The sequence below is a fragment of the Calonectris borealis genome, chromosome 3 (genome assembly GCF_964195595.1).
Source record: "Calonectris borealis chromosome 3, bCalBor7.hap1.2, whole genome shotgun sequence".
In the NCBI taxonomy this organism is placed as follows: domain Eukaryota; kingdom Metazoa; phylum Chordata; class Aves; order Procellariiformes; family Procellariidae; genus Calonectris; species Calonectris borealis.
The window spans coordinates 127,385,203-127,400,317 of NC_134314.1; the positions used below are offsets into that span (position 1 = coordinate 127,385,203).

The window sequence follows — 15,115 nt, forward strand, 5'->3', positions numbered from 1 at the left end:
GTTGTGCGCATCAGTAAGTTTCTACTGTGAAAAAGATCTTCAGAAAGTGTGGTATTGTCCTACTGCCCACATTCAAGAACAACTCAAATGCAGGAAGAAATGTTACAAGACTGTCCTATTTCTAAAATAGAAGAATCATGGGCGTTAGCTAACACTAAGAAGCTATTTGCACAGCTACAAAAGAGCCCACACTGCCTTTTCGAACAGCAGATCTCTTCTCTGATGATATTCGGCCAAACTTCTCATACTCCTCCATTAATGCTGTTTAGAGTGCAATTCTTTGTGCTGCTACCTTCTGATATAAAGGCAATTACATTTCACAACTGATTTATTAAGTGATTCATCAGAAAAGATTTTCATATATTTATATTTGTACTTATGTACATTAGCTATTATAGTAAGATCACCTAATTGTGGAAGACTAGTATCCTCATAATTACTTAAAGCAATTCTGGAATTTTGACTAGTAAAACTTTTCAATCCATTTCTGCAGCCCTTTTAACCAAAAGTGAGGTTGCTCCTCCTCTGATCTTCCATTTCAGTACTTCTTATTCAGTTATGTCAGTATTAATATCAAATGAACTGGGTCAACCGTAGTTATTTTAAGTCTGCGCAATGTGTTTTGTTTTTGATGCAGAAATCCTAACTTCTGACTCTTTAATACTAGAGCTTATACCCACTACACAAGATATTGTGAGAAGCCTTGAAAAATGAACACTACTACAGAAATTCCAATTTACAGTATTGCCATTGTATAAAGAAACTTTTTTAAAAAAATTATAGCATACACCAATTTTTGCCCTCATCATCCTTCATTACAGCCTTCCCTTCAAATTAGAGTACTTTCAGCAGGTAGTAGTATGTAGCTATGCATTAATCAGTAAGCTCTCTTGACTAATCCAGTTCATTCTGTCTAGTAAGAGGATTCCAGCAGCAAACATGCATACAGTTCTCCAAGAAGAAAGCAAGCCAAGAAAGGCAGCTCCAGAGGATATCAAGAAAATAAAAAGTGACAGATTGGTGTCACATAAGAGAAAGTATGGCAGGAGATACCATCATGCTTTTCTCTGTATGAAGGCTCAAGAATGAGTAGGTATAGAACATTCCTATTCTGCATTACAACATTGTAAGTATTGAGAGTAAATAGCATAATACAAGATTACATCATTCCTGATGAGGCAGAATGCTCTCAATCTGTTCACTGCTTAAAAAAGATTTAATATTTTTATTCTTTAATCAAATGTAAACAAACCCATAAATTTTTGAAATTGCCTGGCCATTTAGGAGTTAAGCTCCAATTTTAATTAACATATCTGGTCTTAAGGTTTAATGATGTGAACTTTCTTAAAGTACGGTAGAATACAAGTCAGGCACAAAATTTTCCTTCAAAAAAATCAGCATTGTCCAGAATTCACAAATAACTTGGAAAAAGTGGGAACAGACTTTAAGAAGTCTCAACCCTTTTTTAGACAGGTGGGAACTATTTCCACTTACAGCAAGAATGAGCTGGGCCACACATCATTCCTTCTTGCTGCATTGCATTTTTAAAAAATAAGTCAAAATAAAATTAAAGGATATCTACTAATAACTGAGCGATATTAGTATGTAGTAAAAAAGGAAAGAGGTGTCAACTTAGTTTTGGTATCCAATTAGCCAACTGTTCTTGCCTTTTTTTTTTTAATCTTACCATTGGAATTCTTTGGCTCCTCAGAATGAATGTTGTTTTCATTAAAGCTAAAGATACTGCTCTGATGTTCTGCACACAGTGTTTCCACAAATCAAATTATTTTGGACTCATGATACTTTAACAGAATCTGAGGATTAAATAAAATGAGAAGATTAATGCATGCAGTGGAAGACAACACTTCATTAGTTGCAGTAACACAGCAACATGTGACTTGCAGCATGGAAAAATACTTCCAAGCAACCAAGTTCTACAGAGGGCTCAAATCTCCCCAAATGTGAAGGCGTCTTGCCCAGACTCATCCAATCCCTCTGACAAGCTCTTCACCCAGCTTCAGAACCCCTGAATTCACCAGCACACAGGCCAGCCTCACTAGCCTACCCAGGAAGCTGACAGACAGAAGTTACCACCATCTCCTGCCATGCCACAGGCTCACTCTTAAGCCTTGACCTGCTCGGACTGCAGGACTGCATCCTGCCTCGATCTGAAGGATCTTTCAGACAGAGAACAGAAGTTACTTTGAACAGTCTCCGAGTATCTGTTTTGGAAAAAATCACCCAAGTTATAAAAAACAAACTGATATCTGTTCACTTATAATAGCCTTTTCAGGAGAGCAACAATGACACGCTGTCTTCTAGACTACTTCTTTTCAACGTGCTTTTGACAACATGTAAGCTACTTACAAACTTCAATCTATTCTCTTTCTTGCAGTCAGTACAAGCCTCCATTTTGTGTGCAGCATATCCCCAAGGAGATGCAGACTTATTTGCTTATTGCCAATGACCACCTGGGCAAGAGTCCTACAAACTTGTATTTACCAACAAGTAAGGCAGGAGCCGCTTTGTGCAAATCAAGCATTTCCCTGTGCATAAAACAAGTTACTTCTCAAGCTAGCTGTATGCCTCAACAAATACTAACTGTACTGCAGGCATTTGCATGAATAAAACATGGCTAAGCAACAACAGTTAAGAACAGATATGATGCATTAAAGTTTGATTTCAATGCAATGTAAAAAGAGCCTAAAATGTCTGTAAGGGCATTTCCCCATGGCCATGCATCAGGATGCCAGCAGCACTCAGTAAGTCAAGTATTAATTCCTCAACTTGATAGCAGATGGGCTTTGGCCTCAGTAACCCCTGAATTCGCAGGGACATACATTTTTTTCTGTGTTATATTATTACCCTTATCACCCTCTTGGGCCTCTACCTTCAGCTAGAATGAGGAAGTATAATGGAAGAGATCCCTTTGCCCCTTGGAACTCCATTCACTTCAGAAAACTCTACATGGGTGTACTCCAGAAGTATAACTGGCTATAAGACTTCCCAAAACTTTGAAGGTGTGGAATGTGATATTTATTCCCTCTTCTTCTTCCTCTGAAAACCCTGCCCAGGGTTTCTGGGAAATAGACACACCTGTAATGCTTATTTGCTCAGCAAAATCTTAACTTCTAAGAATGAAAAGCGTATTATGTGCAATTTATTTAGCACTGTCAGAAAACTGTTAAATACATTATGGCACAACACAAAGTACATGTATTTTAGTTTTGAATGTCAAAAACATTCAGAGCTAAACTCACTAGAGAACTTGCACGTATTTTTTGCCTCTTGTCATATCACTGATGTGAGGGAAGTGGATGTTGAAAACAGAAAACATCAGTATTGCTGACCCACAAACAAAGAGGAAGGGTACAGACGTATTCCAGAATCAACCTTTTCATCAGATAGGTTCAAAACGAGCACAAAAGCAGAAGCCGAGTGTTATTACACAGACATAGAAAAAAACCCTTGTGACACAGACTTAACAAGAGATCTGGCCTACAGTATATAGGCTGCAGATTACAGGAATTATATTTGCTTAATACCATTAGAATAACCATTAGAAATAACTTCTGCCAAAATACTTCTTGGTTACAAAAAGCATTCTAAAATCCTTGGTGTAGTGCTCATATCAAGACTTCAAATATTTTTTTTGGTTTTCAATATGTGAGAGAGTTACATACAGATTTCTTCACCTTTCAACTTTCTCAAAGTTCTCTACCTGCACATTTTCTCCCCCCAAAAGTGAGCACTTTAAATGGCTGCTTCACCCTCCTCAACCCTTGCATTTCTAGTGGAATTAGGGTAAAATTACCGAGTCCTTGTGAGCATGCAGCTCTACTCATGCCAACACATCAAAACAACAATTTCATTTTGGCTCATCTTCCTGTGTATCTAATATCCTATTTATTTTCTGCCTTCCTCTATCATTGTTGCTCAAAATATGAGCAAAGCAACTTGGCTGGAAATGCCTTTGACTGAGGGGGTATCTTGTGCCAGGTAGCTTCAAGGAAAATGTAAGTTACTCATGTTCAGCAGGATACAATTTTCAGAGAGGATATAACAACTATTGAGCTGCCGCTATACTTGAACTTTGCCATTTACCATTTGAGTTGAACAACAATTATTGACAATGACTTCAACAAAGGATGCTTGTGTATAATCACAGAAGTCAAGCATGGTTTGAACTACAACAATTTATAAATATCTCCTTCTAGAAAGGAGATTTTACTGCTTAATGCACAAAGGCCCAGTGAAAATAAATCTACTAGTCAGTAGAAACACCCTTCTATGCACACCTTGCTCTGCACAGATGAAAAAAATGCAATGCTTAAATTATGAAATGTCCTTTCCCGAAAGAAAAAAAAAAAAAAAAAGAGAACCACAAATTTGAGGATGTTGCCTAAATTGATGCTATCTACCCTTAGATGAGGTACAGACCAGCCAGTGGAAATACCAGCTTAAGTATCCTCATGAAGGGCATCTTAGAGGATGCAGCCCAGGCAGACAACAGCAGGCTCTGCCCGTGCTCAGAGCCAGCCCGAGGCCAGGTGACTGCAGTTTTACTGCGCTTTATGTACTATATACTTCTCAGGGACTTACAGCTTCAGCCTCCATCATAGCACGGTCGCACCAATCTTGTTAACTAAGAGTACTGCCAGATCATGCAGGTGCCCGCTTGGATATAGAGATCTAACCAAAGTCTTCCAGTATGTACTAATCCTGACACAGAAGTACTTTAGAAGTGAGGATATAGGTCTGTTGTTCCAGCCCTGACAGACTCCTCGGTGCCTGTGAAAAGAGCACCGTACATGAGAATTAGATCCAATACTGCAAAGACTTATCCAGTATTTATTGCAAGCACATAACTCAAGTTTCTCAGGACCTTTCATGTTCTTGATATGATGTACATGGGTGCATCACGTTGAATCAGGTTCCAACATGCATTCTTAACTAAGGAATAAATACAGATCCATAAGGAAAATAACCGAAATCTTCAGTTTTAGTAAGAACATCAAAAAAGCAAAAACATCATATAGATGTAAGCTGTAGGTAGACAAGGAAAAAGCAGTGAGAGGCCACACATTTCATTATCTTGTTCCAAGACTTATCTGCATTATTATAGAGAATTTTAAACCAGAGCTGGTTAGATAATCTTAGTTTGAGGCCACATACATTTATTTTAAATTACCACTATATCTTAACTAATTATCATAAATAACATCATCTATAATACAGAGCTGTTAAAACAGATCTCTCAGTGTTCCAGTTCTGTAGTTAAGTATTTTTGGTGAGATTACAAACAGTAGAACATAAATTTATTATTTTGCACCTAAAATATGAATCACAGTGTAAAGATTAGGTTCCATATGGTTATATATAACAAATCTCACTGTGCACAAATAATCACTGACACTTTTAACCATTTATCTAGCTTTCAAGAAGCAACAAATTAGATACTGGGATTTTAGATACTAGATATTGACATTCATAGTGTAAAATGTCTAATACAGCAACTAAGAATTCTTACTTCATGGGAACAGGGACCATTTATATTTATCTCTAGTATAGAAAGCATCCAAATGCTCTTGTGACATTTTATGGAGGCACAGAAAATATCATGCAGCGGAAATGTCATAGTTTTGTGCTTAGTGATGTTTTCTTCTATTAGTATCTAGTGCTAAATCCTGAGAAGTCAAGCTTGGAAATCTCCTTTTCATTGGAAAAACTTGTTCGATCTATGCGAGAACTTGGGCTTCCAACTTTACTCAGCCAGGACTTCCTGCAAGAAAAATAAGAGAGGGTTAGCATACAAAGAACTGCACATGTGGGGTTTATTCTCCTATCATGCTTTCTCCCCCTTTTTTTTTCTTCTCTTTAAGAGCCATAAGAAGCAGTCTTTCAATGAGGAAATTACCCCAAATATGTTTAGTTCTTTTCTGTTTTCCCTCCCTTTCTCCTTTAAAAGCAAACCAAACTATTTAAAAGGTATCAGTATTTCAAAAAGTATTACCAAATATTGCATAAAAATACATCTGACAAAAGGCTGAAGCAGATTTACTGTAATAATCACTTATTAATAGCATTAAAATAGGTATATATTACCTTTGCAGATTCAATACTGTACATTTAGCAAAGACTTAAAAACCATTCATAATTGAAAAATATTATGAAAAAAGAATTCGAACAGCCAGTTTACCCTTTTCTGACAACTAAAAGAAATGGAAACTGAAATGAAAATTATTAAGTTCAAAACCAGCAAAAAGACATATAGCAAACAAATTAAATGATATCACAAAGCAATACTAAGTTATAATAGTAAGTACTAAATTTTATACAGGCATTCTTAATTCTTGAGTGGTGATTTTGCATGTATTTGCATTACGATCCAATCTCTAATTATGCTGGTGCTTGCCTTCTTCCACAGCAGACTAGAAAATAGTATTGAACACAAATTACCATAAGGTAATCGAGGCTGGAAGCTGACAGTGCAATGGCTGCTCCTACACACACACCCACTATATTCCCATCCTGCAGTAATTTGCTAATTCACAGTACTGATCAACCATTGTGTGATAAAAGGAGGTGCACAAACACTTGAAGTGCAGCAGATGACACTGCTTTCAGAGAGATTTATTTACAAAAAAATACTTTCTCAGTATTTTCTGTTATACTAGTCTCAGAAATAGGAAAGAGAAAGTATTTTAGTGTGGTATATTTAAGGGGAAATATATTTCCACACAATTACTTTTTATAACTTTAATGATGCATAAACTCGTATACACATAACTGTGATTAGTATTAAAAAATATCATTTTTCATTTAAATTCCAATTTGAAGACCATAAAAGTTATGTCTTAAGTATGTTAATTAAGCCATTGAAAAAAATCACACTGAGAATTATAAAATATAATTTTCTTGCAGCGAGACTTAATTTTGATATCTTTACAATGAAAATTGTGCATAGAGATTGCTTATCTTGAGCCAGTAAATAAAACACACCTGAGGTACAGAAATGTATCTTATTAAAGACCCTATGCAACAAGAGGGTGGTGGGTTTTTTTGTTTTGGTTTTGTTTTTTTTTTTGTTGTTTTGTTTTGGTTTTTTTTTTTTACAAAACATAACACTGCAAAACATCTCAAATGTCTTACTTGTCCCTGATAACCAGCTCATTTTCTCCAAACTGTGCTAGTCCTTCATAAGATTGGTCTCATCACTAGAACCAGCAGTTCCAAACCTGTATTTAGGACCTACACAACTAACCTCATTCTTGAAACTCTGCGCACAGCCTCTTCATTATGAAGAAATATACAGCCTTAATACTTTATTAGAAAGCAGGTAGTCCTACTACTCATACATTTTGAAATATAACCCTAGGAGTATGCTTGGTGGATTATGGACTTGCAGTGCCGAAGAGCTCTTTCCTAATTGACTAAAATAGAAGCTCTATATGGAAAGACTGTCTAGAAAACACAAACCAGATACGGATATCTCATGTTCAAAGTGTGACAAGTCTTAATTTAGCAACCAGCAATTAAAATTAATAAATATTTCTGTCAGATGTTTACACATCTTCACCTCTTGTTCTTTGCTTCATGTTGTGAACAGCCTCCCTTCTTGTCTGTTTTAGATGATGAAGCCTTTCCAGTAAGGAGTACAACACAGGAATAGGAGTACCTGAGTGAAATAGGAGAATCCAACTTTCTACTCTCCACTGGAGCCCTAAAGGCAGACCAGGTATTTCAACAGAAGGAGAGAAGCCTAGTTATAGACCAGTCCATTTTGCTCCATACTATGAAAAATCTGAAAAGCCCCTTGTTTATTTAGCAGAAAAGTCCCTAATAGTTGGATGTCCTTGAGTGAGAAAAAAGAAATGTATCTGAAATACTGAATTACTTAAAAAAAATCTGTACTATTTTACAAGACTGATGTGATAACCACAAGTGAACAGACTTTCTTCCTTTTTTTTTCCTTCTCATTTTAAAGGTAAGCTTGTCCTAGACAAAACTAAAAGAAATATATTCCTTGCCCTGTACATAAGACCAAAATTCATCCATGGCTGCTTCCAATCCCCAAGTTCCACTGTATGAAGAAAGTAACTCTGCAAACTTCGCACAGAGCAAACTTTATTCATTGTCAGCTCCATATAAGAATAAAGTACAAATTATGAAAATCCAATTAAAACAATCCAGCTCCAAGGAAACTCTTTATAGGATGCATGTATTTTACTCCTTATTTAATGCAAGAGGTAGGGAAGGATGTGTTACAGAACTGCTCCCTACCTGGGATTTGCATGACTATAGGGGCTCAGTTCTTCATTCAAATGCTAATACTTTGCAATAGGACTTTCTTCACTGATCTTCCCTCACTTCGCCCAAGTGCAGACCATTCACTGAACACTATGAAGCAGCACATTTTTCACAAGCTAAGAAAGAAGGAAATCCGTATTTGCTAAAAGTAGTACACAGTTATAGTTGTTTCCTCATTTATCTAGAGAGTAGAAAATGTCATCTCCAATATCTTCGGTAAGAGTAGTATTTTTTAAATGGTTTTAATTTTCATTAGTATCCAGATCAATAGACCTGAGTTAGGAAAAAGTTCTGTATCCTCCTCTTGCTTCACTCAGCCTTCTTAATTTTCTTTCACATGTGCCCTGAATTTCAGATCACCCAATGCGTGCAAGAGATTTGCTACAATTACTAGCATTTGGAGTTCTAGCTTGCCATTTACAGCATCCACTTTAAAATTCACTGCTGCTACCCACTTCTCTTCAGGAGTGAGAAAGACAGCCTCCACCTCGCCTGTCACATGGGGTAGGGCTGAATCAAATAAGGACATTCCTTTAAACTAGTCTGCGACAGGACAGTCTATAGCTTACTCTTCAATTTGAAAGGATGTATTTCTAAAGCTACACTGCTTCAATGAGTCTGGAGATTAGCTCTCCAAATAACCATTTCCTACCGTGTTTTGTTTCTGAAGTACTGCATGTCCATGCAACCGCTCTTGGCCATGCTCCGATCTCACTGTTCAAAACCAAACCGGCAGCATGAGGACTAGATCAACTCGGATACACTTTAGTCACAGATTTACCAGTTGCACACCTGCCTGTCCAGGGCAGGAGCCCGGCAGGCCAGCGCCCTCGGGTCTCTCCTCAGGGTGTGCAGCATTCCTAGCGCCCCCCTCCCGCCCTCTGCCACAGGGCTGAGAACACCTGATTGGTTCATTCAGACAGGCGGCACCTGACGATTGGCTACTGCCAGCGTGGGCCGCCCTCCTCCTTCTGGAAGCTCCTCTGCAGCCTCACAGCCAGTAACCATCCCTCACCCCCCGCTGTCCCCTGCAGCCAGGCCCCGTCCAGACCAACTGCCACATCTGGGCAGGGCTGCTCACAAAAATACCCCCGAACTAACCTAAACAACATTCCCAAGCACACCCAATGCTCCAGGCATTGTTACTGGCGCCTCTCGGAACACATTGATTTTCTCACCCTTCTGTATTTTACTTCCTCAGCCCCGTTAGGACAGCTTGCCTGAAACAGCCTCCCAGCAGAACTGAAACGCACGCTTTCTCTCTCCCCATATTCACGGTGCCTTACTCCTAGGAGTTTAGAACACTTGGATCCATCGTTCTTTTCCTTTCATCATTTCATTAACTAAAACGAACCTTGCTAAGTGACTCTGGCTTGTTACCTAGGCAACCGGGCTCTTTCCATTCAACATAGTATTGGAAAACAACATCTGAAGAGCTGGGTTTGCACCATCCCAATCCAGGTGCTCGCAGAAGTTGCCCAGCTGTGTACAGTATTCCAAGCAGGCATCTTTCTTGCAAGCTGAGGCACACATGCCTACCTGCTAACTTGTCAGAATGAAGCCTGACCAGGTCAAATCTGGAGAGTTCTCCGGAAATGTTATTTAAGGAGCCTTGCCTCTGCAATACACGGTAGTACTAGCACAGCCCTAAAAACCACCAGGCTTTGAATACTACAGGCAGTAGAGTAACTTTATGGTTTCCCTGAATAAGATTTTTTTTTTAAAAAAACTGAAATCTATGCTATAAAACAGATTTCTCTAAAATAAATGGCTTGATTGGCATTATTCTCTGACTGAAATCTTTGCCTACTTTGATAAGGAGAAAGTAACTTTAATGCAGGAAGAAATAGGCCTTTCTACACCTTTACACAGCAGGCATGCCAAACAAGCACGTGAATGAACAACGCATTTTTCCTGTGCTAGACTATATGAAACCATCAACGTACATAGGATGCTTCCACAGTAGTTCATTTATTGCATGCAAAAAGCCAAACTATTTTATCCTGGGATTGGAGCAATTCACAGTCTATAGTGCTAGAAATGGGCCTGAAAATTCCCTATGGCATTAATACTTGGTGAGCAAGGCACAGCTTAGGAGTATGTTTGTTTCTCTTCACCTTAACCACAGTGTCACTTACAGTGGAACAAGATAAATGTGCGCTTTTATTTAGAGGGAGAGAAAAATAAAGGCACTGGCTTGTTTACACTTTATTTTCCTTTGTTTGGGATAAAATACCGGAGAGAATGTTGCTTTTTGAAGATTGTATTTACATCTGTGACAATGGATAGACTAGGATTGCAAATATTTATAAAATACCTCCAAAATGTTGTTGTATTCTGAAACAGTACTGTCAAGTTTTCATAAATCCTGATATTTAAATGTTTGCAAAAGAAATGTGGAATTCTTTTTCATTGCTGTCTGGCTTCTGAGCTTTTGGGAAGAACTTTAGCCATGGTTTTCAAGCTTTTCTCTACAATCATAAGGGCTAGGAACATTTTACTTAAAACCTTTGTTTCTATAAACTTGAAATTCACGTCTAGGTAAAGCTTCTAGTAGCCTGTATAGTAAAGACATCTCACAGCTTACTGTGGAGCCACTGCATTGTCCGTACACCTCTGCCCCTGCCGCAGGAGCCTAACAGTTAAACGGGAATCTGGAAATAAGATTTATAGGGTTCAGTAGTGTTGTGGAAAAACTAGCAGGAAGGATAAAAACCTTGGTAACAAAAGTGTTTGAAAATAGTTTTGTTTGACATGATTTGAATCATAGTGTGGCCTGAAAAAAAACAACATTTAGCATTTTAACTTTAGCAAAAGTAATCAATGCCTTAGTAAGGTGGAGAAAACAGGTTCTGAAGAAAATACATGAGATCCTGGGGAGAACCCTGGGAAGAATTACTAATATTTTGGTGCAGGATAAAGTCAAGAGAACTCAAGCAATATGTACAGTCAAATTTCTCCTACTGGCCTTCATCCTCTGTTCCTAGTAATTTTTTTAGCTCTCAAAACTAGGCTCAAAACTAGCTTGAGGTAAAAACCTGAAGCCACCTGACCCAAAATGCAGCTGCCTCCAGAGCTCTGCTCAAGGGGGCTCTGCATTGCCATGGAAACTGCTGCGCCTCCTCAGGCAAAAGGTATCGGGTGGTTTTTAAACTGGTGCACCTACTGCCTGATACACCACCAAAACCACTGCTGGCAGCAGCCCACACTAGGTCAGGATCAAATGTCTGCACTTCATTGCATGTCCACGCCGTTTGCATATACGTACCTGCAAAAGGAAGGGGGAAGTAGTAGAGGGAGAACAAGGCAAAGTGCAAGGGAGGGGCATTTTAACACATTTATCAAGAGGACACCACTACCGTCCACCAAGTCAAAGCCAAGTGAGAGGTTACTTCAGAGGATTAAAACAAAAAAGAGAAAGCCATCAATAGTCTAAGGAGACAGGCTAGAAATGAAGCAACCTGCTCAGGCAAAGGCACAGTGCCCCAGAACAGAGCTGGAGCCTGTAGGGGTGGGGAAGGCTGCGCTGCTGCTGCCTCTTCACTAGCTGCTCTGGGCATCCCGACAACAGGAATTTCTTGGCCCTTTGGATATTTAGCAGAAGTTCTGTAACTGTTTTAGAAAGGGGAGAAAGAGATACTTAATCAAAACTAGTGTTTGACTTTGTATTTTTAAACACAGCTGTCAGATGAATGTTGTTAATTTCTTTGTATTTCTTCCTTTTCTGTCAAACCCTACTGCACTCAAGGCCAGCATTTCTCTAGAGAATACATGATGAGCTTTTCTTTGAGGTACTATTTGAAAGTAATGTCAACAGCAAGGGCACATCAGCAGAATGCGATATATTAAAGATACGAATTAGGTGCGATAATGCCGAATAAGCTTCAATTACATATCTTGAAGTCACATTTCTATTTATAAACCTGAGAAAAATGGCTGTATGTTAATCACATATTGTGTATGTTTTATTAGCAAGAGTTTAATGTAAATATGATCATTACTAGTTTCCATTAGCACAGAATTTGACTGCATGTACCTCAAATTTCCTTTGTTATTCGTATCTGATCTATGTTAAATGTCTTTACCTCTTAATATGAAGAGGAAGAATTATCCCAGAATGAATGAAACCAAGTCTGAAGTTGTTTTTTCTTGTATGCAATGCAAAGGTCTGTTGTGGATTTTCCTATTAATCATTTTGGTAAACTTCAAGTAGAATTTAATGATTTAACTTAAACATACTGTCTAAGTAGTGTATTTTTAAAAAAAAGTTATCAGAATGCAATACCTCTTTGTTTAAGCCATGTTAGGCAAGTCACATTTGGCTTCTTTCATAGATCTCTTTCATAGATCTTACCAGAAGAAACTAAGCAATGTTGCAGAAATTTGTTCCAACAAGGAAGAGTGAAGAAGTAAATGAAAAGTAAAACCAAATTCAGCCATCTCAGTAACCCAAAAAAGCTTTTATGTCCACACTGACGTACAGAAAGTACAAGACAAAAGAGAATTTCCTGTTAAGCTTGTGTCCTATCTTCCCAAAGCAGTTATCGTACCAGAGAGCCAGAAGCAGCGAAAAGGCCTATTGTATTTTTTCCTTGTAATATGTCTGCCTCTACAGGGTACAATTTGGCTCACAAGGCAGACTAGGAATTTTGGCTAACCCCACTCCATTGCACAGAATGCAATTGAAAGTTATTTCTCATTCCACATCTATTAAATCAAAGGCCACAGGAAGCTTAAAACGAGGAGGAACTGTTGCTGTTAGTGTACCAGTTCAGGCTTGGAGAAAAAAAAGCGAGTTCTAATGCTTAGAAACTGATAAGCACCGATCACCCTCATAAACCATATTTAAAACAAATGGCTGTATTATAGAGTTGAACAAAGAATAAAGTACTATTGCTTCTGACCATCAACTGTATACCTAAAAATGTTAATTAAACCCTTACCTTGGCCATTTCAAAGCAACCCTATTGGAAGACCATAATGAATCATCACTCTGACCAATTCAGTTTTACATAAAATCCATTTCATTACACAGCCCGGTAAAAACAAAACAGCCACTGCAGTAAAGGGAGCCCAGTTACAGCCATCCCATTGGAGAATTCCTATCAAACCAACACGCATCCACAGTCCAGGAAAGTGTTCAAATAAGATGGAAAACTGCAGATGACAAATGCAATCAAGAATTTGAAAGACTACACTTTTCTGTTCTCTGGTAATGAGGTTCAGCAAGAGAGACAGACATAAAAGCCATATGAGGACCAACCCTCCCCATTACCACGCTTGCTGTATTCTCTATGTAATTCTCAGAAGACAGATTTACACAGAAAAACACAGATTTATTTATTATGCAAGAACTAAAAATAATGCCAGACCAAAACACAGTGAATTCCTTCAAGCACCACTGGGATTCTTGCTATTTTCCTCAAAAGTTTCCCTTACTTTACAAGTACTTAGGATAGCTAAGACTGAAAAAACCAGAAAGACTCACCAAGAAGTTGCAAACTGGCCCTTTCCAATTTAAAAAAAAGGAGATCTTAAAGGGGAAGCATCACAATTTTTAAAGCATCATGTTATAGAGCACTGAGCTAGTCTGAGTGAGACTATTTATTATTTCCAGCATTGCAGTGACGGTACACGAATTTACCTGTCCCTAGAATACCACTGTTTGAATACTTCAGGAGCTAACAGGTTAGCTTACCTCAAAACATGAGTGACTGTTTCTATCAAAGTACCTTATACAAGCATCCACACATGTGAGCCAGGTTAGGTAGCTGGTTGTCCAGCTGTTCTGCATGCTGAAGTGCGTGTACAATTGCTTTCATACGTACAAAACATTTGCCTGCCCATTTTTGTAGTAAAAACAGAACCCACCCCTCAGATTGTCACAAAAATCTCCGCCAAAACAATTTTAAGCTGAAATACTTACTTTAAATATGTTGGTATTTCACATACGTTTTCTTCTTACTATTATAGGCCAACTGATTAATGCACGTTAGGACTTACCAATTACCTTTAAAGAAAAGATAACTGCAACACAGTGTCTAGCCCCTGTAGAAGTGGATGCTGTTGACAGAAAAGTATGTAACAACTGAGAAATTTATTCTTCTTTTTATCTATAGCTTGCAAAAGTGTTTTGAAATTTTAAGCATTCAGCTAGCTCAGCTCTGTTTTTTCCACTGACTTTACATTACGTGATTTAATTTGGTAATTTAAATTGCACACTTTCAAAGGAAGCAGCTTTGAAACATCTTTTTAACCTGCAATCTCAAGGAGCTTTTTTTAAAGCAACTGTGATATAAAATAGTAGACATTTTAGTATATGAATTCAAAGATCAGGAAAATATTTTAATGATGTTATATTAGAGAGCACAACTGTTTAGAAAAACACCAAGTGGATTATACTAGCTAATAGTCTGCTTAAATGTTACACAATGAGAAAATTTGGGCTTTGTCAAGACTTACTTTTATAGTGCTGTATTTTTTTGCATTATAAATATAACTATAATAAGGAGGAAGCAAAAGATTAACATAAGGATATGTTACAGCTATTATGTTCTTTATTCGACAAGAGCAATTTGTGGTTTCCAGCACACCAGAACATGCTCTTGAGGTGAACCCAGCATGGTATGTTTACAAGGAATGTAACACTGTACCCATGGTGTACAAGATGTGTATGTAATATTCCCTGGAAAGAAAATCCCCCTTGCAATTGATTAGATTTGTTACCAAGAACTAGGATTTGTTGATATGTATTATTTGTTGTTTCCATAAATAACAGAAATAGATCTTGCATTTAAAAACAGTC

The 15,115-nt window shown here is 37.8% G+C and overlaps 1 protein-coding gene across 1 annotated transcript in view; it reads right to left on the minus strand.

Annotated features, from left to right (window-relative positions):
• Positions 1–4,831: 4,831 nt before the first annotated feature.
• ACYP2 (acylphosphatase 2) overlaps positions 4,832–15,115 on the minus strand; it is a 53,368-nt gene continuing 43,084 nt past the window's right edge. Inside the window, exon 4 of the mRNA XM_075147819.1 lies at positions 4,832–5,782. Coding sequence (XP_075003920.1) covers positions 5,668–5,782 — 115 coding nt within the window. The 3' untranslated portion in view covers positions 4,832–5,667. The remainder of the gene's footprint in view (positions 5,783–15,115) is intronic.